Raw genomic sequence first — 26,499 nt, 5'->3', positions numbered from 1 at the left:
GTATAACAGGCCTCCTTTTTCTGATTTATGACAGTAACATTTCATAGCTTCTTATGAATTGCCACAGGCAGTGGTTTCTTAAACATCCTGGCTTTTATACATGGCTTGTTCAATTAATATTTGAAAAAGAAATTAGTACTGTTGTACCTTGCTAGAAACTTTAGAATCACTTAGGAAAGTCTTTAAGATCCTGTGAAAAATTTAAATTCATTAACTCATGAATTATCTTGGCTGCATATATTTTTCAGTACTGAAGATCAAACCCAAAGCATTGTGCATACTAGGCAAGCGCTGTGTCAGTAAACTGTATCCCTGCCATGCTTCAAATACATTTCCAAGTCATCTGTGAACATCTGGCGGCGTATGTAAGTCATCAAGTCAAACAGAAAACAAAAGTACAATTAAGCTTTTCAATTTTCATCACATAAACCTCAGTTCTACTTCTAGATAATTCATATATCTAATGATGCTATGGCATAGCTTCTGACATTCTGTATCTATGAGGGATCACTATTCACATGCAAGCCAAGAGTCCTATGAACAGTGCCTTTGATTTTTATTCTTCTACAGAAAGTTAGAGAAAAAAAATATAAGGCTTAATAGAATCTTATTCCAGTCTATGAAAGTCAGTGGGTAGAGCTGCGTCCAGCGAAGTGGCATTGTTCTCAGACATGTGAAGTACGCTACATATGAACTATTTATGAACTTGTTAAATATGAACTAAAGAGGGAAACACTTTAGCAAACATGTCACACTTCCTCCGGAGTAGGTGTTCTGCATCTGTGTTCTGCTGTAGTGTGGCCTTTTGATGACTTTGCTAAATTATGAGCTTTGGACTCAGAGTAGCCTGGAATTAAATTCTTACTTAGCCACTCTGTAGCCGTGTGACTTTCAATGCCTAACCTCTATAATTTTCATTTCCCTCTGTTGTAAAGTGGGTACAAAAATAACTACTTTGCAGGGTTGTCGCCAACATTAAAGCTGCATAAAACGCTTCAGCTGCGTCCTACCCTGAGTGACAAATTTTTGTGCTGAAGACATTTAAATTGATAACGAAGAACACAGTTGCCTTGTGCTGTAATCGGATGCCTGTCTCCTCCAAGCTTTGAGTGTTGGAATCCTAATCCTTAAGGCTGTGGCCTTCTGGGGATAGGACATGCTGGGATGTGATTAGGTTCAGGGTGTTCATGGCAATAAGATTAGTGCTTTTAACAAAGGGGCTCATGGGAGCTGTGGGAGGTCCTCTGTCCTTTCTACCATATGAGGATTTAGCAGAAAGACAGAATTATACAATTCAGGGAGTGGTTCTACCCAGAGATTCTATCTACCAGTCTTAACTTTAGACGTTTTAGGCCCCAGAATTAGAATTATTGGAAGTAGACTTTAAAGATAATTATTTGACAGTTTCATATACATATATGATGAATTTTAGTAATTTTCACCCTCCTTCAGACTTCTTATCCCCTTTTTTTCTTCTACTAAACCATTTCTTCCTCCCAACAAGTTGTCCCAGCTTTCATACCTTCTGCCCCTGGCTACTAGGTATGACCCGTTGAGTCTAGGATTGCTTGCATGGGCCTGGGTGGGGTAGTTACTGAAACATATGCAACTTGTCAGCGGTTATAGCACTGAGGAAAACGACAGCCCTTCTCCCAGCAACTATGAAGTGCTAACAGTCCCTGAGGGAGGACTGGGGCCTCAGGAGTCCCTTCCCCAATCCCTGATGAAATCTTGATAGGCAGGACCCAATCTGGTGTACCTGTTGTGCAGGCAAACACAGCTGCAATCTAGTTTAAGAATGGTGGATATGTGATATCCAAAAGATTTATTAATATTAACAATAACATTATTAATCATTATTATTCTCTGTGTATCCCTCTATCCACTGGCTCATAAACGTTTACTGTTTGCAATTTGAAAATCTCCCTTGAGCTTTGGAGAGGGTGGTCTATATATCCCATCAGGGTCATTCACTTCAGCATCATAAATTCTAGGCTTTTGACCAGTTACTGCTTTCTACATTCGCTAATGACCACTGTAATGGGAACCTTCTCTGGTGAAGGCTGAGTCCAGCACTAACTAGCAAAAACATTTAGAGAAAGTACCCAAGGAGCTGAAGGAGTTTGCAGCCCCATAGGAGGAACAATGATATGAACTAACCAGAGCTCCCTGGAAGTAAACCATCAATCAAAAACAAACATACAAACAAACAAACAAAAAAACACATGGTTCTTGTGCGCGTCCAACTCGACCAGCAAGAACTACGCTGCAACAGGATCCTTCTGCACGCGTTTATTGGGAGAGCTTGATTGCAGAGGCGAAAAGACCCTCAGCCCAGCCCTGGTGCTGCTTTATATAGGCCTAGGAGAGGCGTGTCTCACACCCGGATTGTGTTGTGTTTGGTTGATGCTTACTACCTCATTTGCATTCCTACATCTGATTGGTTACTTTCTCTTTCTTCTGATTGGTCAATTTCTCTCTCTTCTGATTGGTCAATTTTGGTCAATTCTCAAAACCTCATCTTGGCAAAAAACTTTCCTGCCTATGTATGCGTGGTGGCCAGCAGAAGCCTGTGCCACTCTGCAACGGCACATGTGGCTTCCCACACATGGTGAGACTTGTGTCTCTAGCTGCATATGTAGCAGAGGATGGGCTACTTGGTCATCAATGAGAGGAGAGGCCCTTGGTCTTTTGAAGATTCTATGCCCTGGTATAGGGGATTGCCAGGGCCATGAAGCAGGAGTAGGTGGGTTGGGGAGCAGGGACAGGGGGAAGGGGATAGGGGATTTTCAGAGAGGAAACTAGGAAAGGGGATAACATTTGAAATGTAAATAAAGAAAACAAAACAAAACAAAACAAAAACAAAACCCAACATCAACAAACCCAAATCTACAAAACAGAAAAACAGACTTAGTGTGGGTTACTCAGTTTATGGTAGCTTGTGAGTACAGCTTGGTGGAACAAAGACATTATTTTTCCTCCTTCTTAGCCCTAGCAAACCCTTCTAAATTCCTTTTGTTCCCTCAAACTTGAGAGATTAAATAGGGAGCTGTAAAGACAAGGACTTCTTTCTGTCCTAGGAGGGTAGAAGGCCACAGGCTCGGACTCATCCTTGGAGAAACATTAGCTGCTTTTCCTGTCACAGTGACTAAACTCCTGACAAGAGACCTCTCAAGGAGGAAGATCTGATTTGGTTATGGATTGCAGGAGTCTATGACAGTATTCAGGAGGAAGCCATGGCTCCAGGAAGTTCTGTGGCCAAGGGAAAGGGTAGCAGCTGTTTGCTTATACCACAGCTGACTAGAAAGAGAGAGGCCAGGAAGCAGAATTGTGCTGTAGACTTGAAGGTCCACACACCTTGGAACAGTCATTCCTCCAGTGAGTCCCCTCCTCTAAAATCTTTTGCTGTGTGGAACAGCTGGAGCTGGGAACAAGTGTTCAACTGTGTGAGCCTGTGGGAGACATTCTATGCTCCAACCACAGTAGCAAACACTTGAAATGCACGCTCCAGGCAGCTTTCACCTGTGAGGTGGAAAAATCAACTTCCTGAAGTTCTGAAGAACACCTAAAGGACTCTGACTATAAACTGAACTCAGAAGGAAGGGATATTGTTCACGTAATACATTATTTTGAAGGAGTATAGAGAAGGGAGAAATGTAATTAAAATATGGCCTCAAAAATAAACAAAAGGAAAAAAAGAGAAAAAGAGACATTCAAACCCACTTGTTTCTTGTTGGCAGCTGGTTCCCAGTATTTACAAGCTGAGGCAGGAGGATGCTGAGTTGAAGGCAGCCTTAGCTACACAGTGAGACTTTGTCCTTCTCAAAGAACAAAACAAAACTAACAAAAAAAAAAAAACTTTGTGTTTTTTTTATGAATTTTGATGGTATGTAAAAAAACATTTTTTCTCTAACAGATTGAAGACTGTCTTGTAGGGACAGCTGATGCATTTAAAACTTGACAGTAGGCCTTGAAATTTTCATTTACAAGGTACTGCAGGATCAGTCTTGCACCCCATAGACGCTCTGAAAACTTTCTCTGAGAGCACTGAGTCTTGGTTAATCGAGGATTTCACAGAGGTAAACAGGTTGGGCAGCAAAAAACAAATACTGCTTTAGATGTGAGGGAGAGTAACATAACATTTTCCCAAATGACTTTGCAGTGGAAAGATGCTTTAAGGTCTCTGAGTGTTCCTAAAGGATGCTTCTGCCAGCCACAGCACAGCCTGCACTTCTTGTAGTAATGTCTTAATTATTTTTTTAAAACGATTACTAAAAAAAGAATACCAGCTTATTTAAAAATCTCACGTTCTACAGTCCTGGGCTTCACAATTCTGCAAGAGAGAACTGCTAAAATTTTTACTGTGCCAGGGAAGGTATTTGTATTACTTATGCAAATTATATATATTTTACATTTGCACTTTATGTTTAAAAATTTAAATAACCTATAAGTCAGTCAGGTTAAAAAAAATATATCAAACATTGCTGTCCGCATGCATTCCCAGGCCATCTGCCATTCTGTTATCACTGTCAATGTGAGAATCTTTTTCTCCCTGTCCTTTAAGCTGAGATCCTCATAGTACATCTATCTGAATATGTGAAATTCTATTAATTTTAGGGGAAAAAGTGATATCTTTTGGAAGGTCATTTAATTAATCATCCACCTGTTCACTTGGCAAGGGATTATAATTACAGATTACATTAGTCCGCCAGTGGCACCCAGGAAACGGAATCACAAATATGTGATAAACTGATAGGTAGTGTCACTTTAGAATCCAGTATCCAGAGACCAGGATCTCAGCTATGCTCAGTGTCACTTTAGAATCCAGTATCCAGAGACCAGGATCTCAGCTATGCTCGCACACTAGCTTGTTAAGAGGAACACACATAAGCATGTGTGCACACATATACATGTGTTTGTATGTGTGCCTAAGGTCAAAATAACATGAATATATGGGTATGCATACATATACCAATGTCTAGGGTCTCCATGACACATAGAAGATGTCTTCGCATATGTACACACATCAATGCCTGGAGTCATCATAACAGATACATATACATGTGTTCACATGCATACACACACATACCAATGCCTAGGGTCTGTGTGACACATGCATATATGTGTATATGAGAGTGTGAGTGTGAACACACACACATATCTGTGCTTGGGGGATGTACAAGTGAAAGTTTTAACATGTAGTTCAAGTTGGAAAATGGTACCTTGCCTTAGCCCTCCTAAAAGAAAAATTCGACCACATGGACATGCAAATTTCAGGTGTAAGACACTGAGGAGTTCTTAGTTCCTGGGAATCCTCTGAGTGAACCATATGGAGCCAGGGATCAAGGCAAAAGCAAGGGGAATTTATTGTTCCAGTGTGTTGGGGTCATCTTGCACCCAAAGGAGAGGTGGTGACCCCAGGCAGCCCATTCAGCCGATTTTTATACAGTTTTCAGGGGTCGAATAGAGCAACAGCCACTAAACACAATGTGGTTGGCAGAAAGGTGTGACTTTTAAACTGATTGGTCCTCAGGGAGTGAAATAGCAAGGGCTTTCCTTATCTGAGGGTCCCCTCCTGTGGTCTTTCTGAGGAGTGTAATAAACCTCTCCCTTCTGGAGGAAAGAGGGGTGCCTGTGGAATTTTCCGAAGGTCCTGAGATGACCTCTTCATAGGCAGGTTCTTATGATTTCCTCAGAAATGGAAACCACTAAGGTAGGTGGGGAGTGGGGGTGGATGAGTGGGGGTGGGGGCGTTTACTAGTGTGATAATCTTTCCTAATCCTTAGTAAAGTGTTTTGACCGCTGAAATAGGAAATATGGTGGGACTTTGTAAAAGGGCTGATGGTCAGAGTCTAAGGACCCTAGCCAGCCTCCAACTACAGTGAAATCCCTGCTTGGTTCAAGGTGGGTCCAGCCGCAGCCCAGGCAGGTGCTCAGCAGAACTGCAGCAGTAAGCGGCAGTGATAAGGAAAAGTTCATGAGGAGCATTCCCAGGGAACAAGTATGTCTGAGACACACTGGATTATTCCCTGTCCTAAGAGACATAGCACATGGTTCTCGTCAGCCTGTGCTCCAAGAGGCCTCGTAATTGAGAACTTTGTTTAAATTTTCTTTTTAAGCCTTGTCTTCCTCAAACATAAATGCCCCCGAGGATCTTGCTGAGACCCACCTTGAACCAAGCAGGGATTTCACTGTAGCTGGAGGCTGGCTAGGGTCCATGCTTGTAGTGGAGCGCCCCTCTAGCAGGGTAAGATAAAAAAGCCCGAAAAAGAGTAAACAGGAAAGGACCCTTCCTCCTGCAGAGGGTGAGAAACTCAAAGAAGGGAGAACTGGAAGATCTGATGTGGGAGCCCAGACTCTACCTTAGAGGATGTGAGCAAGAATGAGTCCTTCTCAGGCGGAGGCGGTATGGATAGCCCAAACAGGAAGTGACTGTACACGGTTGCCTTCTATGCAAAGGCCTTCATCAGGACTGAGTCATGCCTTTCCAAGGAGATTCAGTGGGGCTACATTCCAGCTGTGGTTGTTACACTTGATGAAGACTTTGGGTTTTGTCCGAAAGCACGGGGAAGGGGTCCTGCATTCCTCTTTTCCAAATCTTACTGGCTGGTCACCAGGGAAACCATTGAGAGTCTGGGTATGAATGGGGCTGGGACGCAAGAATGAAAGGTCCAAGACCAGGCTTTGATGACAGTTCTGATGAGACCATGCTTTGTGGAACTGGGAGGTCGTAGTAGAGACGGTAAAACATGCTGTATCAGTTGCTTTTCTGACTGTTGTGACTATACACCCATCAGCAAGTTAAGTGAGGGGAAGAGGCTATTTTTGGTTTATGATTTGAGGCTAAGTCCATCATGGCGGGGGGAGGGGGGTAACCATAGCAGCCAGAGCCTCGGTCCGGAAGCAGAGTTTGGTTTCTCCACTTCACACTTCTATTCATGGGAGGGTCCCAAACCCATCCGGGGTATCACCCACTGACACTGATGGTCAGTTGTTCTTTGTGGAAAACCATCTCACAGATGCGCGCCAAAAGTTAGTTTCTTAGCTGGTTCCAAGTACAGTCGAGTAGCGGATGAGGATTAGCTATCACGGGTGCCAGATTTCAGATTTAATTTGCAGGTGGAAATGTACAGCTGTGGAGATGCTTGTGGCGTGCCAGCCTGAAAAACCGGGGGAATGGGATGCTGATGAACCAGGAGAAACGAACTGATCACTCACGGAATCAACGGGAGCTGATTTCAAAACACGCAACTTTTTTTATGTTTTTAAAGAATGCGTTAGAACTTTATATGCCCCAATATAGGGGAATGCCAGGGCCAAAAGAATGGGAATGGGTGGGTAGGGAAGTGGGGGGCGCTATGGGGGACTTTGGGATAGCATTGGAAATGTAATTGAGGAAAATATGTAATAAAAATATTAAAAATCAAAAAAAAAAAAAGAAAATATTTTGGTAAATAAGGGTACTAACTGGTAAATACTGGAACCTGCTGCCTGCCTCTTAGCCTTCTTAGCTGGTCCCTTATTGATTGAGTAACTTTAAGGAGACCCAGCATCATGAGTCTGCATATGAAGTAGCATCTTTCCTATGCCATTCCTACATATACAAATCGCGACAGTGTAAACAAAGAGGAAGAAGGGTTGGAGGAGGGGGTGGAGAAGAAATAAGGGTGAAATATGGGTGATGGGAACAGCTTCTCTATCATACTGATTTCGTCATATGTGAAGAAGTCCCATGATGTGGCAGATAAACATGGCTCCTGGCTGGAGGTATGACTTAAGATGTCCCACCTCTGGTTCCCAACACCCATGGGGACTCTTACAATGGAAATTCCAGTTTCAGAGGATCTGGTGCCCTCTTCTGCTCTCCCCGGGCACCAGACATGTACATGGTTTGTGAACATTCATGCAGACACTCCTAAAATAAAAATAAATAAATCTTTAAATGTGTTTCAAGTAGCTAGGGTGTTGAGTTCTATGAATATTGGAGGCAAGCTATACATCAGCGAATGTGCCCTAATACTGCGGAAGGAACACAGGCTTACTCAGTGTAATGGTTTTGCAGACGCCAGAGATTTTTTTTTTTTTTTTGCACCTTCCTGACCTTTAATTTCCTCATCTGCAATTTGACTGTGCTGGCTTAGCATCATTCCAAAGGTCTCTCTCGTTTTCCAGAGCCAGAGTCTGTAAGTCTAATCACGGGTCTTTCCAAATTCTCATTGCTTCCAGTAGTATCCCTTTACGGCTCTGGACAAGACTGAGGCAGTGTGCTGATGAAGCTTAGCAGCACTTATAGAGTGTGGCTCCTACTTGGGGGGAGGCTTTTGTTTATGCTAATGAGGGAGCTGAGAAAGAGCAATAGCCGAAACAGGTGAGCAGTTTCTTTGCTGAATCAGGTAATAGTTTTTCAATACTGAGAGATTATTTCCTCGGCTTCTGCACACTGTTTGCAGTGCTGGCAGCCACTGGCGCGGGGGGCACTTTTACGTTTAATCCGTGTTTTGCTGAAGCAATTTTTATTGAGGGTATTCTAGTCCAAAGCCGCTCTAATGGGTGTGATTGTAATTTAAAGACTTCTTTTAATACAAAGAAACGGAGGTAACAGTCACTTTGTGCATGGAGAGACAAAACAGTTCATCTTATTTCCTTAAAGGAAGTGACACTTTTCACAGGGCAGGGGTCGGGGGCAGGAGAGGGGGGGGCAGATGGAAAGGCCAGCTTTGCACACAGACATTCTTCCCAGGTGATGCTGACAACCTCCAGATAGAGATCTTTCTTTTCCTTTTCTTCCAGGGATTTTCTGGGAACGCGAACGCAGACAGCGTTGTGTACTATAGACTCCAGCCTTCAATCAAAGCCAGATTCCTACGCTTCATTCCTTTAGAGTGGAACCCCAAGGGCAGAATTGGGATGCGCATTGAGGTGTTCGGGTGTGCATACCGTAAGTGTTTTGTTTACCAAACGTGTTGAAATAGACATCAAAGGAGATGTTTGAAAAGCCAGACTGTACATGGAAGTCAACTTTGTAGGTATGAAGAAAGACATGAGACAGGAATGACTTCAGTGGAAGGCCGTTCTCTTGACCACGTCTGCTAATATTTATTGGCGTGTTCAACTTTTACATTTTAATTCAGGGATGAAGCACGTGTGCTTTCTCTTGTTCATCACGCGCGCGTGTGTGTGTGTGTGTGTGTGTGTGTGTGTGTGTACGTTACAAAACTATCATTACTAAATAGTCTGAGTATTTGAATATTGCATCTCCTCCAGTGGTTATATTTGACTTCATGTTAATACTCTGGCTTCAAGAAAAGAGACAAAGCCGGGTGGTGGTGGCACACGCCTTTAATCCCAGCACTTGGGAGGCAGAAACAGGTGGATTTCTGAGTTCGAGGCCAGCCTGGTCTACAGAAAGAGTTCCAGAACAGCCAGGAATACACAGAGAAACCCTGTCTCTAAAAGAAAAGAGACCTCAGTCCATTTAGTATGTATGACCAGCCAGCTTATATGAAAGCTGAGTATTTTTCTCTGTAGCCTAAAAATAATATCCCAAGGAATTCATTTTTTTAAATGTGCCATGCCCTCAGCATAAATTAAAACAGACAAGGAAGACCTCTGCCAGAATATAAAATGTCTTTGAAATGTCTTCACTTAAAAAAAAGAAAGGCAGAGACCACAGATTTCACTTAGACTTCCCATGACGAAGCATTCTATTACATGTTTGTTTGTTGGTTTCTGTAGGGAAGGGACCTAAGAGTTGTTGATAGTCCACTCAAGCACACAGAGCCGTGAGGGGCTCTGCTATTATAGAGCAGTAAGTTGGTTAACACGATCTACAGCAATCAGGCAAACAAGCTGGGGTTTGGAGAGATTCAAGCATTGACTCAATAGCTTACAATTAACACTTGGGAAACTCCAGGATCAAACCCAGGTCTGTTCAGTAGTACTCCATCATTACCCCTCTAGTAAAATTTCATTTACTTTATTTATTTATCTTTTCTTTCTTTCTTTCTTTCTTTCTTTCTTTCTTTCTTTCTTTCTTTCTTTCTTTCTTTCTCTCTCTCTCTCTCTCTCTCTCTCTCTCTCTCTCTCTCTCTCTCTCTCTCTTTCTTTCTTTCTTTCTTTTTGCCACTAAAGCTTTCCTAACTCACATACATCCTGCCACCTCAGGATATTACCCTCACTAGGCTCTGCTTCCTTTTACTAACAGAAAAGAAAAAAAAATGTCATAAAGAAGTCAGGTGAGTTGAAGAAGTCTTTAAAGATTTTTTTTTTTTTAATTAGTTTAGCCCTGTGTCTCTGTGTGGGCTTGTGCTTATATGGGCAGATCCCCTTGGAGGTCAAAGAGGTCGTCAGATTCCCTGAAGTTTGAGCTACAGGTAGTTGTGTATTGATGGATGTGGGTTCTGGGGATGGAACTAGGGTCTTCTGGAAGAGTAGTTTAGGCTCTTAACTGTTAGGTCAACCTCCCAGGTCATTGATGAAGTTTTAAAAACTCTGGCCAAGAGATCATATTGTATAGACTGCTTGGAGCTCCCGTCATATTTTAATGGTGTACCTGCTACCCAATGCCTCCATCAATATTATCAAACAACAATTTTTGTCCCTTTTAGGCTTCTAGTACAACTGTAATGATGTTTGATGAAACAGTAATTGAATTAGCAACAGCACCAATACCAATATTAATATTCCTGATTCTAAAGCCAGATAAACTTGCCTGATTGCTTACTGTATGTACTAGGGTGTTTCTTTTTGTGTATGTGCAATATATATATGTGCTTTCTGCATGCTTATGTATGTGTGGTTGCATGTGCCCATGTGTGTGGAGGCCAGAGGTTGGTATCAGGGGTCTTTCTCTATCATTTTCTTTGTTTCTGTTTCTTTGTTCCTTCTTTCCTTCCTTCCTCTCTCTCTCTCTCTCTCTCTCTCTCTCTCTCTCTCTCTCTCTCTCTCTCTCTCTCTCTCTCTCTCTTTCTTCCAGACTTTCACTGAACCTGGAGTTCACTGACTCCAGTAGACTTTCTTGGGAACCCACCAGGATACTTGCATATTTATCATTCCATTTCTGAGGCTACAGGCATGTACCACCTTGACTGGCTTTTCAAATGGGCGATGGGAATCTGAACTGAGTTATCCAGTTCTGTGAGTGCTTCTTATAGACATTGTACAAAGACATGTATGACATCTCAAAGGAACCCAGGAAGCTATGGCAAGATAGCTCTTATGTTTTCCCTTTTTCACAAAAGAGAACTAAGGCTTGGGTTGGTTGACTTGCAACGGCTACATAGACAGGAAGTGGCAGAGCTGGGCTTGCAGCCAAGTCTTCTGGAGCCCAGGACTTGAGCGCCTGCATCCTCCAGCTGCTGGATCAGAGAGATGAGTTCCAGGGCAGCTTTCTTCTCACCATCTGCCCAGCTGGACTGCTGGCTTTCTTGGCTTCTGTGGCACAGCTTAGCTGCTCTGGGTGTGTTAGTTTCTCAGTTCATAATTTTCAGACCTGGAAAACAAATCACCCTTTAAAAATAGCATACGACAATCGACAATCAACAATCAAGTTCTAGAACCCATAACTTGGACAAACGGGTGTATTTCTAACATTTTGTTGTTGTTGATGTTGTTATGGTTGTTATTCTTGCTGTTTTTGCTGCTGCTGCTGTTGTTGTTATTGATTGGAGGATTGTATCTAGCATGCACTATGCACTAGACAAATTCTCTACCATGAGTCTATATCCCCAGCCTGTCTTTAGATCCTGGAGGTTAGCCAAATTCACACATGCATGGCAGACAATGAAGGGAAAGAAAACCAGACTGCATTGTATTGACAATTGCATCCTCTATGGAGCACTCATTCTGCAAAATATTTATCACAGCAGAGTAAGAGCTGACATTGCTTGTGGATACACTGTGATATGGATCCTGTTTTCAACACAGTCTAATCTAATTTTTACGTTTCCTAGGGTAAACTGAGTCTTGAGGAAATGAAGCAATCCAGCTATGTTCAATACTTGGTGGCACCTTTTGAATTCTGACTGTAAATTCCAGGCTGTTTTGCAGAAACCGAATTATTATGTAGAATGCCCACAGGGTAGTGCCTATTGAGGGTGAGAGTTCTTTGAGTTCTCTCTGATGCCACATGACTATGGATAACCTCAGACTCCCTAGTGTCTGAGGCCTATGACTCTTTATCCTTCCTTCCTTCCTTCCTTCCTTCCTTCCTTCCTTCCTTCCTTCCTTCCTTCCTTCCTTCTTTCCTTCCTCCCTCCCTCCCTCCCTCCCTCCCTCCCTCCCTCTCTCTCTTTCTTTCTTTCTTTCTTTCTTTCTTTCTTTCTTTCTTTCTTTCTTTCTTTCTTTCTTTCTTTCTTTCTTTCTTTCTTTCTTTTGTGAGTACATTTACTGTTTTGAGGATAAGCATTTTCCTGCCTGCCAATCAGTCTTCTTTTCTCACTGACCCATGACTTAAGTATCAGTATATTTTAAACTCAAAAACATAGAGTAAAATGCTAAGACAAGAGCTGATGTAAAATGATACATGTATAGTTTTAAATTATTAAAATATACAAAGTAATAAGTTTAATGGGAAGATAGTCTCAGAAGTGAGGTAGAAACCAACTTAAAATTTGCTTGGATGTAAGTGACTCTGAGGAATGGGCTGGATATTGACTTTAATCCCTAGGCTGGATGATCTTCACGATCACATTCTCCAACTATTTATACCATCATTCCTTGCATGAGTATTGAATGATTACATATGATACCATAAAGTCAACACATATTGAACAGCTATTATAAGCCAAAGAACATTATTTGTAGGTCTTTTCTCATTTAGTTTGAATAGCACAGAGGAATAGGTACATGAATCTCACTATTTTATGCAGGAATAGAAGGAGACAAGCAGAAACTCGTACCTAATGAACCATAGACCTGCTCTCAGTCACTGTGCATAGACATAGCTGGAACCTTTGGCTTTCCTTATTCATGAATGAAAGGGCTACGAACTCACTGCAACCCTTTGTTTGCAACTCTTTTGAGTGGTGTAGACAAGATCAGGCTGAATTTGTTCTAGACAAAGGAGGGCATTCCTCTACCACATCTTTCAAGAGGAAACAATGGTATTTGGGGTGAGGGCAAGGACTTCCTCCTGGATCACAGCTATGAGATGGTCATCTATGCTCAGTGAAGCAAGCCTCTTCTGATTGCTTCTTCCCATATGCACACCCTAATGTAGTTTGTGGGTAGGTTTTGTCTGTGCCATTCATTCAAAAGCAGTGCCTATCAAAGTGTCTTACATCTGACATAGAAGAAAGGGGACCATAGAAAATTTCAGAAATTTGTCCAAGATCAGACAACACACAGTAGACCTAAGATCTAAAATGAATGACATCACTATCCAAAGTTAGTGTTCCCCATAACTACTTGGTCCCTTATATCTATTCACAAATAAGCATGCACTGACATTTTCTAGGAGATAATTTTACTACATATTATATATTTATTAAGTATATTATATATAAAGTCTGAAGTATGCTATATGTACTATATATACAAAGTATAATATGTACTATATATTGTATAAAATATACTATTTAGAGAAATTCTGAAATGGCATATATTTTATTAAATAAGATAGGCAGTGCAATGTTGAAATACATTATACTCATCAAATGCAAAGTAATGTAGCTTGTGAGATGCTGTAGCATATAAATGTGAGGAACAAAGATTGAGGTTAATAAAAGAAATTGATAACAATACATTTTGAAATTAAGATGTATTTTCTCATAGCAAGCTTGGAGGAGATTCCAGATAGAAAATGTGATTCTATTCGGTCTGATGTAGAAAAGAGGGTTGATGGGTCATGGAATAATTGATTTTATTCCATAAAAAAGCGATTCTGTTCAGTCAAATAAAGGACAGAGTGTGGATGGATCATAGGATAATTAGCTTTAATTTGCAACTTGATACAACCTGGAATCATCTGGGAAAAGGGTTTCAATGAAGAGGTTGTCCATGTTGGGTTGGTAGACATGTCTAAAGGGAGATTGTTTTAATTGTGCCAGTTGATGTGGGAGGTGGCAGCCCCCTGTGGGAGGCATCATTCCTTAGACTAGAGGATCAGTTTGCATTTGTCAATGGTGTCTTGGACTAAAATGCAGGTTACAGGTTAGAGGGTTAAATATGTAGCTAGAAGCAGAATTTGAGACTTTTGATGGCATCTGTACAAGACAATTGGTGTAGCACTGGAACCGCAGTCCGTGGGGACAGAGAAGGTCAGTATCAGGAGTCCGCTGAGGTTACTGAAGCCTCAGAGCTTGGTCACTGTGTGAGTGGACACTGAGTCATTGCATCACTGAGAGGTGGTGTTATCTATTGGGACAGGGCACACTGGAGAACGAACAGGCTGTTGAAGAGAACAGAGGGGTAATTAACCCTGTTGTTGACTTATCGAGTTCAAGTGCCTATGAAACATGGAGCCAACTCCAAGTAAATCATACATTGTTCTATGTCGGTGCTAATAAAATAATGAAGCACTAAGTTTTAACAACTATATGTTGCATCATGAAAAATGGAAATGCTTCTCTACAATTGGAGCAGGCCATTCATGTACTTTATTTATTTGTTTTAATAATTAATATATTTTGTCACTTTTAGTGCAGCCATGCACATGCCTCTCTGTGTGTGTGTATGTGTGTGTGTGTGTGTGTGTGTGTGTGTGTGTGTGTGTGTGTGTAAAATGGTGCACATATGGAGGTCAGAGAAAAACTCTCAGGAGACAGTTTTCTCCTTCTTCCACATAGGTCCTAATGCTCAAACTCAGGTTGACAGGTTTGGCAGCAAGCACCTTTATCCAATGAGCCCTATTTTTCCCGTTTTTTTGACCACCTTCTTCACATTGTGTCTAATACACATGCCTACTAAAGTTATAGACTCAAGATGTCCTGTGATCATTTCATGGAAAATGGCTATTGTGAGACCCACATGTACTTTTTTGTTGCCCTCTGCCCCAACAAGTTAGAGCCAACAACTGATTATGAAGAGATGCCAGGTGCGTGGAAAATCCCTATCAAAAAGCCTGCTCCACTTTTAATGTCAGCAAACCTGAAGTTGTCTCCTGAGTAATGAGAGAAGCAGAAGCTAAATTTTATGACATCAAAGGGAAAGTATAAATTTTAGATAATGTTGGCCCCTGCAGTTGTGAGCACACTTATAGATCCAGAGATGGATGGGAGGATGGGAGTGATGGAAGAAGGAAGGAAAAGAGATCTAAGCCTTTGATGATTAGATGAGGGGATACTATGTGTTGCAAAGACAAGTGCAGGGGTGTAAATAAAATCAGGGATCAGAAAATTGCTGGGTGAATGTGAATGTACTGGGCATGCCCTAAGGGAGTGGGGATTAGACTACAGGGGGTAATGTTCATAATTCTGCCTGATTTGCTTCAGCAGTTGTCCTTAGTCTGCACTTAAAATTCCTTACCTGCAATTCTGAGTAAGGATCCCTATTTTGTAGCCCATGGTCTTTTCTTATTGCTCATCTACAAAATAAGAATATCCAACTACTTAGCCATACTGAACTAATTTTTGTTGCTGCGGCATGCCATAATTTCATGGTTTTTCTAGCCCTAGGGGCATTGCATGATGCCTTTAGCAATTGTTCCATACTCTGCCTCCTTTCTTCCACAGAGATAATCATCTTCCCTCAGGGAGTAATAGGTGCTCTCAACTTCTCTGATATGCCACGTTCAGACCTAGGGATGTTTTCAACTGTCACAAAGCAGTCTTTCTTCTCCACAGTGTTTCGTCTTTGTCCTCCCTGGCGCACAACAGGTTCCTCTTTCCGTCATCCATCTTCTGGGGAGATGGATGAGTGAATGGAGGCATTTTGGTGAGCCTCGGGTAGGCTTTCCCCATCATCCAAGCAGCAGTCCAACCTCTAACATTGAGGAATGAGACACAGGGAGAACTGAATGAGAAGACTTGATGAGAAGAAATGTAGAAAAATACTGAACTATGGTATTTAATGGCTTAAATATTGACTGTGCGAGAGAAAATTACAGGTTTTATTCATCGAAGAGAACATAAGTCAATCATTATGAAGCTCATGCTAAGTTTAAAAAAATAGAAATGCACATTTAATAATGCCCCAAACACTGGAAGCTGGAATTATACACTGTGAGCTAGCTTCAGTTGTTCTAATAGACATGAAACCATCAACCTAAGAAGGGGAAAGGGCTGCTCTGGCTCATTGGGAAGTTTGGTTCACAGTCTATTGGTTTGTTGACTTGGGACCTGAGATACAATGGCACTTTGTTGTAACAGCAAGTTCATTTCATAGTTGGGGCATGAATAAAGGAGAGAAAAGGAAGAGACAGAGGGTCCACAGTGCCTTTTGAAGCATGCTGAAAGATTGGCTATTAGACTGTGTTTCTTAATATTTCCACCATTTTCCGACTGTATTAGGAGCAAGGGGCAAGCCTTGAGTACATAGACCTTCAGAGGACACTTAAAAGTCCAGAGTATAACAATGTCATCAGTAGATTTCAGCTTCCCAAGGTGAAAATAGTACTTGTCTTTGTCACTGTTCTATTGCTCTGAAGAGACACCATGGCCAAGGCAACTCTTACAAAAGTATTAATTTAATTGTGGGCTTGCTTCCAGTTCCAGAGCGTTAGTCCATTATCATCATGGCAGGGGCATGGCAGGAGCATGGCAGCACTAATGGCACTGGAACTGTGGCTGAGAGCGGCATCCTGAGCTTCAAGCAGAGAGAACACTGGGCCTTCTGAAACCTCAAAGCCCACCCTCTGTGACTCATTTCCTCCAACAAGGCTATGCCTCCTAACCCTTCTCAAATAGTGTCAGTCCTTAGACTTAACATTCCAATCTATGGGCCTATGAGGGACATTTTTACTCAGACTACCAGAATACTCAAAGAAAGCAAGGTAGTAATTTTTCTGCTTTAAGGATTCTATCTCGTCTATCATGTACCTTGCTAGGACAGAAAATTAAAAGCAGTTCATTTATGGAAACAGAAAGTTATAATTGAATCAAATACATATTTATTGAGCTAGTTTCTCATGGTAACTGCTGAAAGTTTGACCAGGTAACTTAGACACAGCTGCTTATCTAACTGTTCATCTATCTATAAGACATAGCTGAAGGATCCTATTTTGTGTCAGATTTAAAAGTAAGCCAGCTTTTAGTGAGCCCAAATTCCAGTGGACAGATTCTGCCATTCTTTGTAAAGCTTTTATATAGTTCTAACATTTGTATTTGGCAGGTAATGTTCTGTTGATGCTGCCACAGAGCTAGCATTACAATACTAGAAGAAAGAACTATGAAAACTGTGAAAAATCTTCAGAAGTGTGTGCAAAGAGTTCAGAAATAATGGAGAAGGCGTCTCCCATCCCACAACAGAAACATTTAGCATCAACAGAAGTAGCTATGCAACGCCAAGACATATCAAGTATATGTAAATAAAGGGGTTCATAACAATGTTTATTTTTTAATATTTTTATTTTTGAAAGTTATGTATGTGTTTCAATGTGCATGTGAGTACAGTGTCTATAGAGGCCACAAGAGGGAGTTGGATCCCTTGGAGCTGGAGTTACAGGTGGTTGTTAGCTGTTAGGTATGGATGTGGGAACCAAATTTGGAACTTCACCAAGAGGGCAAAACTTTTAACTGTCGAGTCTATATTCTCTCCCTCATTCCCCCTCCATATTTTCATTCTCCTCTCTCTCTCTCTCTCTCTCTCTCTCTCTCTCTCTCTCTCTCTGTCTCTCTCTGTCTCTCTCTGTCTCTCTCTCTCTCTCTCTTGTTTGTTTGTGTTTGTTGGAGGACAATTATGAGAAATAATTTCCTCATTCTACCATATGGGTCCCATGATCTGAATTCAGGTCCTTGGGTCATCAGGTCATCATGTCTGTCATGAAGCCCTTTACCTACTTTCTTACTGGACCCATAATAATTTTTCACAGACCCGTAAGTCACATATGAGAGACATTAAGATATCAATTTCTTATTTTGAAAGCTAATAAAATAAAAGCAATGTTTCTTTCATAATCTCCAGAATATTCTATAATATTTAAATACAACAGAGAATGTTTCCCTTTTCCTTTTAACTAGGAAATAATATTAAAAATATGATAGCATTGAAAACATGCCCATTTGGCAACCTTGGATAAATGAATGGATTACAGTAATTACAAATGTTAAAGAAAAAAAGGTAAATGACTTCCTTTTTTTGGTATGTTGGGTCAGAACAACTTTTATTGGGTTAACTTGGTGCCCATAACAAGTAAATATACTAGACAGATATGCTCTTTTTATAAACGGCCTCAGAGCTCTGAAATTCATTTCAAAGCAGGTAGAAACTTGAAAGCATTGGATTCTATAAAGCCAAGAAGCACATTCCGGGAGATTCACATTCCACTGGCGATTTTCTAAGGACAAGCAGAAAGTTTATCAGCCATTGCAGACTTAGGAGATAGAGGCCAGAGTTCCAGGTTTCCGGAGAGGCTAAACATTGAGAAGGGGATATTCAAAAGAAGTTATCAATGGAGAGCTCAAGCTCCCCTCCCCCTGCTCCCAGTCCTTGGCTGATTTTTGAACACCATGTACCTGAGATGAGATACCCAGGAGACAGCATGAGATGCTGAGGATACAGTTTTAGAGACTTATAGCATCCATGCAGTGTAGAAGGCCACTCTTGCAGTTCTAGTCCTGCCAGTTATAAGAACAGTTAAACACATTGATCTTTGAACTGGAAGGCCATAGTGACACCAACTGAGAAGCTCTGGCCCTACTTGAGGGCCTAGGCGTAAGAACAAACTTCAAATACAGAAACCCACAGGCAGGTCATCCCATGAACACGGTGACCTGCTTGGAATGGTACTTCCTGTGGGCTATTTCCATTTTCTTCCTCAATGCCAACCCTTCAGTCTTCTCCATCTCCCAAGGGGACTCATTCACTATCTTTCATTTCCTCTCCTGACCTCCATTCATTTATGTGTTTAGCTTAGATATCTTAGCAGCAGAGATAGACCTCATTGCCAATGTGATATCTAACCCAATCCTCTCTGTAACTCTGCTTTCATATACCTTTTATAATTTGAAAGTACTTCTGGACTCGGTAAGTAGATTAGTGCCTTTCACTTTAGACTGGGGGACTTTTGAGGACAGGATGTGATCACCGTTGAAATAGTGGCTTCCATGGTGGCATATAGCATAATATATGTGTAATAAAATTGATAAATACATGAATGAATATAGTTTTTATATAGTTTCTGTGGTTAAGAACATGGACAGCTCCTTCAGAAGTTCCGAGTTCCCTTTCTTGCACCCATATCAGGAGGCACACAGTTCCCTGTAACTCCCGTTCCAGTGCATCTGCTACCCTCTCTAGCCATTGAGGACACTGCACACATGTGCATAAACCTAACACAGACATATACACATAATCAAAAATAAATCTTTAAAGCTATTTCCATATAAAATAAACAATGAGATAGTACATAAAAGTAAATTCATTGCATTTAAAATGTAACTGTTGAATAAGGACAGAGACATCATTGAGGCGAATAAATGATTGTAGATATTCTTATCAAAATGGTATGACTGTCATCCATGTTGGGATCTTGTTGTACTTCTGTTGGATCTCCAGAGAACCTTTGGTCATATGAAGCATGATATTTAATCTCTTCATCTTCCATGTTAGAAAAAAAAGTATTTAGGTGACTTTGGCAACATCATAGAAGTTACCAATCAAACCAGAGACTGAAATACAACTTGTATCTTCCCACAACCCACTGAAATGGCCTTGCCGGATCAAATGCTACTGGTTTCATCTACCCAGAAAGTTAGTTACGATGGATGTTTAAATACACAAGTCATGTCCAGCACCTCAGCCTATCACTGACTTTTATTTAGAGCCATGGCAGAAGAATCACTGCGCTTTGTGGTTCGATGTAGAGCTTGCTTCTATTCCTCTTTCCGTTTTATGGTATTCATTTGAATTGTTTTAGAAGTGGGAGTCCCTTAAATCATCCTTGGTTCCTTTATGCTTCTATGCAAAAATAGTATAACCCATTTCCTGTTGATTTCTTGAGTGCTTGGTCTCCAACCTGATTCAGTAATGCAGGTCTCAAGTGCCTATCCATCACCCCGCTGCTTGAATATCTCACTATAGAATAGTTTAAAGGTGACTCCATTTGATTTATATTCCTTAGTTTAGTAATTCATGGGTAATAATTCTCACATAAAGAAACAGTATGATTGCTGTTAAAAGCTGACTTCACTTTTAACCAAGAAGCACTTGGCCTATGGTCCCTTTCTCCAGCTCATAGAAGGTCTGTATTAATTTTATTCTTTGATCTTTAAAGATAAAACTCTTTTAGTGTGTGTGCATGTGTGCGCGCATGTGTGTGTATCTGAGTATATATACACAGCTGGTTACAGATGCCCTTGAAGGCTAAAGGTGGGTGTCAGATCCCCCCTGGATCTGTAGTTAGTTGTGAGAAGTCGGACATGGTTTCTGTGATTCAAACAGGGTCTTCTGCAAGAAGTGTTAACTGCTGAGCTGTCTCTCTAGCCCCTAAAGATAAAATTCTTATTCGGTTTATATTTTGGAGGGTAATTCTACCCCAAACGAACAGAAGACTTAATTATCTTTTTCAAGAAGAATCCTTTCATGACCTTTAAATAAAATTAATTTTCTCTTATTGGAGGAATGACTTTCCAGTTCACGCATTTTCTATTCTAATCTTTCTCTTTTAAGTTTTAGTCATCTGTCCTCATCAATAATGCTATGATTCATAGTGTAACTCTCAAAATCAATTTATCCTGAAGTATCTTTCAGGGAAAAATCTTTCCTACCTCTACAACTTTCTTCAAGAACCAATTGTAGTATAAATAAATAAAATGTATTCATTTTCCCCAGTACAATTCAGTAGGCAATGAGGTTATTTGATTTCAGAAAATAGGCCTCTGTATCCTACTTGTTCTTCTGGTCAAATCTTCTTCATGCTGTCACCTAAGTCAGCTTCACGGGGGCAGGGCTGTATTCTTGGGTCTCAAGTTAGGAGTACACAGCTTCTGATCAAGTGCCAACCAGGAAGAGCTCAAGATGATGAATGTTTATGGAATACCCAGTTAAAAATTATTCAGTTGGTTTATTTTTTTAAAAATTTCAAAACTACTTAGTATGTTTCTCCATGTGTGTACTGTGGCATGGTCATGGACAAAGGTCAGTTTGCAGGAGTGAGTTCTTTTTAGGTGGGACCTGGAGATTAAATGTGGGTCATTTGAATTTGCAGAATCATTGTGTGCTGAGCCATCTTGTTGGTCCAGTTTGTTTTATTATGACTGGGCCAAAGAGTTCAATTTAAAAATTTACCCTCTTAGATTTTTTTTTGTTGTTAGTAATCCACTTGGGGTCAGGGGGGAATTGCTTTCAAAAGTGACAGCCCTTTAAGATCATCCTGAGTAAGGTAACCCAATCACAAAGAATACACATGGTATGTACTCACTGATAAGTGGATATTAGCCCAGAAGCTTGGAATACCAAGATACAATTTACATAACATGAAACTCAAGAAGAAAGAAGACCACAGTGTGGATACTTCGGTCCTTCTTAGAAGGAAGAACAAAATACCCATGGAAGAATTTACAGAGACAAAGTATGGAGCAGAGACTGAAGAAGTGACCATCCAGAGACTGCCCCACCTGGGGATCCATCCTATATACATTCACGAAACCCAGACACTATTGTGGATGCGAACAAGTGCTTGCTGACAGATGCCTGATTTAGCTGTCTCCTGAGAGGCTCTACCAGTGCCTGACAAATACAGAGGTGGATGCTTGCAGCCAACCATTGAACTGAGCACAGGGTCCCCAATGGAGGAGCTAGAGAAAGGACCCAAGGAGCTGAAGGGGTTTGCAGCCCCATAAGAGGAACAACAATATGAACTAACCAGTATCCCTAGAGCCCTCAGGGACTAAACCACAACCAAAGAGTACACATGGTGGGACTCATATTGCTCCATCTGCATATGTAGCAGAGGATGGTCTTTGTGGACATCAATGGGAGGAGAGGCTCTTGGTCCTGTGAAGGTTCTATGCCCCAGTGTAGGGGAATGCCAGGGCCAGGAAGTGGGAGTGGGTGGGTTGGTGAGTAAGGGGAGTGGGGAGAGGATAGGAGGTTTTTGGAGGGGAAACCAGGAAAGGGGATAACATTTGAAATGTAAATAAAGAAAATATCTAATAAAAATATAAAGAATGAATGCAAACTTTTATATGAATGGGGTCATTAAGATGAAAATAACATTTTTCTTATGCTGGAAAAAAAAAAGGATTAGAATGCTCAAACATTAGAATGCTTGGAGTGGGACTGGATAGAGGGGTTAGGTAGAGAGAGTCAGCCATAAGAGAATACCTCAAAATGATAAGTGGCTTTGCACAGGAAGTATGTACAGGTAGCGACAGTGTCTGCTGCTCAAGCCGGTGAAGCGTTTCTGCAGCTCAGTTGAAATCCTTCACAGAGGATATTGTAGATTGGCTGTCTTGCGCATCATAGACAGCACCAGGGACATTGCCCGATCCAGAAGCAAAACTCTGAACAAAAGCATGAATAATTGCATCTCAGGGATGTGTGTCTTCTCATAGATAGTAAGGTTTTTGAGAAATATAAAAGAACGTGCTTCCTTTTCATGCCATGCTTCATCTGCCTCTGTACTTGCAGAGAGCTGGCCATAAATATATGCTGAAGAAAGGCAGGTTGAGTGCCCATTTCGGGAGCATTGCTTCCCACACAGCTCCGGTGAAAGACATTTGTAAATTTTCTATTGGAATGCTTTCCATTCTGTGGAAGTTTACATTTCTGCATCATATATAAGCAAAGCACACATATGGAATCACAAGGAGAATTGGTCTAGGCCTACCATCCTTTTGAGTCTCTTCTTGCCTCAATTCTTGCTTTAAATTAAGCAGATTGGAGATGGCAGTATTCACTGAGGAGAACTCAGGTCACCAACAACTGCCGGAGCCAGTCGGCTTGAGCAGAAGCTGACAGGGAAAGAGCTACAGAATCCACAGCAGGCTCAGATCACTGTCTCTGCATAGCCTGACAATGGTACTGATAACTGAAGAGCATCCCTCCCTCTGTGTGTGTGTGTGTGTATATATACCTTGCATGTGTGTGTGGTTTGCATGTATATGTGCGTGCCTTGCATGTATATGTGTGTGTGTGTGTGTGTGTGCATGTCTGCGTGTGCATGTGCACATGTCTTTCTGTCCATGTTTGGCATATGCATGTGTCTATGTGCATGTGGTGTGTGTGTGTATACATGCATGTATGGACATGTATATGTGCCTGTGTATGTATGTGCATATGCATATGTGAATGTGGGTGTGTGAATGCGTGAGTGTGTGTGTGCTCTTCAGAAATTCACTATGTTTTAAAGAATCAGAAATCCACCCAAGTAATTAATTATTTTGAGCAGCTCTTTTCCTGCTCAATATCCTAATAATAAATAATAGGCTAGCGTTAGCAGCAATGAGTGCTCATTGATTACTTGTTACTATGTGGATAAACACTCATACAACAAACCTGTGGAGAATATGCTGCTCACTCTCATTTCATGCATGAAGAAGCAAGACAAAGAGGTTAAGTAATTTGCTGTGAGACAGAAAACAACCACCCCCACTATTATTGTTTGAATATGAGATGGCCCCCAGGCTTGTATTCTGAGCACATGTCCCAACGCTGCTGGCAGTAGCTCTGTGGCGCTGGGGCAATTCTAGGAGGTGAGGCCTAGATGGCCAAAGTCTGCCATGAGGTCCAGGCTTTTGACGGTTTTATATGGGCCCCTGTTTTGCTTGCTCTCTTTGGTTCCTGGTCCCCCATAGTGTGAGGAGTTCTACTTCAAACATCAGTACCACGAATACACCCTTCCATGACATGCTAGAGACCTCTGAAAACAAGAGCCAAAATAAATCTCTCTTCTCATATTTTATATCTGTCAAGTATTTTTATCATAGGAACACAAATCTTTATCTCTAAAGCCTGAATGTAAAAACATTGTGGGACCTTGTCCAGCAAAGATGCTTTGAAGATTCGATTCCTGGCCACTCCCTGTTTTTGTTTTTTTTAGAATACCTTATGAAATCACGGAAGGTTCTTTTAAGAGTGGGAGCAGATAGGTTAAAGAAGTAGGTTTCAGATCTTTCTACCATTTGTTTTTATGTCTTCATTAGGGTTTCTGTTGTAATAAAACAGTGACCAAAAGCAACTTGGAGAGGAATGGTTTGGCTTCATTTATACTTCCACATTGTCATCCATCATCAAAGGAGTTCGGGCAGGAACCTAAGGCAGGGACTGGAGACAGAACCTGAAGCGGGACCATGAAGGAACCTTGAATCTGGCTTGTTCTCTGTGGCTTGCTAAGCCAGTTTTCTTATATGCCTCAGCACCATCTGATGTGGGGTGGATAAGAATATAGACTAAGTAGGAAACTGTGTTGGGCCCTCCCATATCAACTACTAATTAAGAAAATATCCCACAGGGTGGCCTACAGTTAGTCTGATGGGGGGAATTTTTGTACCTGTGGTTTTCTCTGCCCAGAAGACTCTAACGTGTGTCAGGTTGACAAAAACAAACAAACAAACAAACCCTGGAACCCTAATCAGGGTATTTTATTTATCATTATACAGAGCTTTATGCTGATAGTTCAAGACTATATTTCACTGTCAGATGTTTGCGTAAATACCTTTGCAAATGTAATAATAAAAAGGTGAATGGTTGTCAGTGAGTATAGTATTTCATTAATATGAAAATGTCAGGGATCATACTGAATTTCATCTTTATATTCCATATGTGCTACATGATTGCTCTCTGCCCTTTCCATCCTTCTGAACAGTCTTGCTTATTATATGCATGTTAAATATGCGAGGGGCTTGTCACCAATATGCTCATTTCCCTATTTCTACACTCCCTCCCCCCACTCCTCGGAGGCACCTTGCTTGAAGGGACTCCACATCCTCCCTCAGAGCATTAAATTATTTCTTGTCATAGTAGGTTCTCAATAATCTTTGATTATGAATTTGTGACAGTAAATGTAAACATAATTGGGAGAATATCTAGCCTTTTTGAAATTAAATGCCTCAAGAGTTATCTAGTTGATGAAGAGAGAATATGGGGTTTGAAACTGTAGAGAGAGGCCAGGATACTGAAAAGGAACTGCCCGAGAATCAGATTTCTACATCTGACCACTGAGCAAGCTTTTTTTGAGCATCTTAGCCAGTTGGCTCTGTTTTCTCCACCAGCTACTCTCTGTAATGGTTTTATGGATACATTTGTTCATCTTCTCTGGGTCTAAGCTCCAAAAGGACATACTGATCTTCAACACTTTCTACCCAGCATATAGCATGCAGTACCTCAGACATGGTAGACTAAGTATGGTTTATAGTAAATGACCTCATTGATTTGGATAGCCATACACTTGTTAGGTCGAAAGAAGGTAAAGGTCAGAGAGGATGGAAAGTGGCTTCAGTTGAGGGATAAAACATTGCCCCGTTGCTTTAGGCATCAATTGTCCAAGATTTCTTTCTTTCTTTTTTTTCACTACCTTATTTTGCTGATGGAAGTATTCCAGGCCCCAAAGCTTGAGGTGCCATGGAAGATGGATACAACCATTATAATGTAATAATAACAATAGTGAAAAAAGAGAGAGAGAGAAAGAAATAGTAGGCTAAAGGAACATGGACGGTTTTTATGGGGGGAAAAATCTCTTGGTAGCTAATTCCAAAAATAGTCTTTATCTAAAATAAAATCATTACTCTGATAGTTGCCTCTAAGCAATACATTAAGTCAGAGATAACTGCATTGCTCCAAATGTGTCAGCATTTAAAGTCTATCTGGCTGAAATTTTTCTTAATTTATTGCCATCTAGAAATGGTAGAAAACATCATTTGTGTTTGACAAAGAGTTACGTTTTAGCCACGCACATTCATCCAACTATATAACAAGGAATGATTGTTCGGCTAACATTATTCTTTCTAAGGAATGTGATGTTTATTCATGTGAATGAATTCTTTATAAGCATATTAACAAGATGTAAAAAAAACAATCAGACCCCTGAGTCTTTAGCTTCATAGAATAGTGAAAAAATATAGGGGGTTGATAGGAGTGATTAACAGTTTCTGGGGTGCCGTGATTAGTCTGAATCAAATACATGTTTGGGCATAGAAGTAACTATAATAATTTCATCAATGAAATATGAATAAGCTATGTTATGTTGTCTACTGAAAGAAGTCAAATGACACTTTGAAAAAATGTGCCTTATTTGATTGAGTTTCTCTTCATTTATTATCTCAATGTACTCTCAAGGGTAATTGCTTTAAAATATCTTTGACTGGTGAAACAGATAATACAGCAAGGATTTCTGAACATTATAGGTTTCACTTGTGTCTTTTGCGGGTACAACTGATTTTGACAGTTGTACTATTATGTTAC

The 26,499-nt window shown here is 40.9% G+C and overlaps 1 protein-coding gene across 1 annotated transcript in view; it reads left to right on the top strand.

Annotated features, from left to right (window-relative positions):
• The window catches only part of Cntnap4 (contactin associated protein family member 4), a 289,760-nt gene that overhangs the window by 150,571 nt on the left and 112,690 nt on the right, over window positions 1-26,499 (top strand). The window contains exon 4 of the mRNA XM_021169778.2: window positions 8,791-8,938. Within this exon, the coding sequence (XP_021025437.1) occupies window positions 8,791-8,938 (148 nt within the window). The remainder of the gene's footprint in view (window positions 1-8,790; window positions 8,939-26,499) is intronic.

Source organism: Mus caroli, unplaced genomic scaffold, assembly GCF_978045245.1.
Source record: "Mus caroli unplaced genomic scaffold, Mus_caroli_1 scaffold_10, whole genome shotgun sequence".
In the NCBI taxonomy this organism is placed as follows: Eukaryota; Metazoa; Chordata; class Mammalia; order Rodentia; family Muridae; genus Mus; species Mus caroli.
The sequence above is the reverse complement of the archived record's forward strand: the minus strand, read 5'-3'. Positions and strand labels throughout refer to the sequence as shown.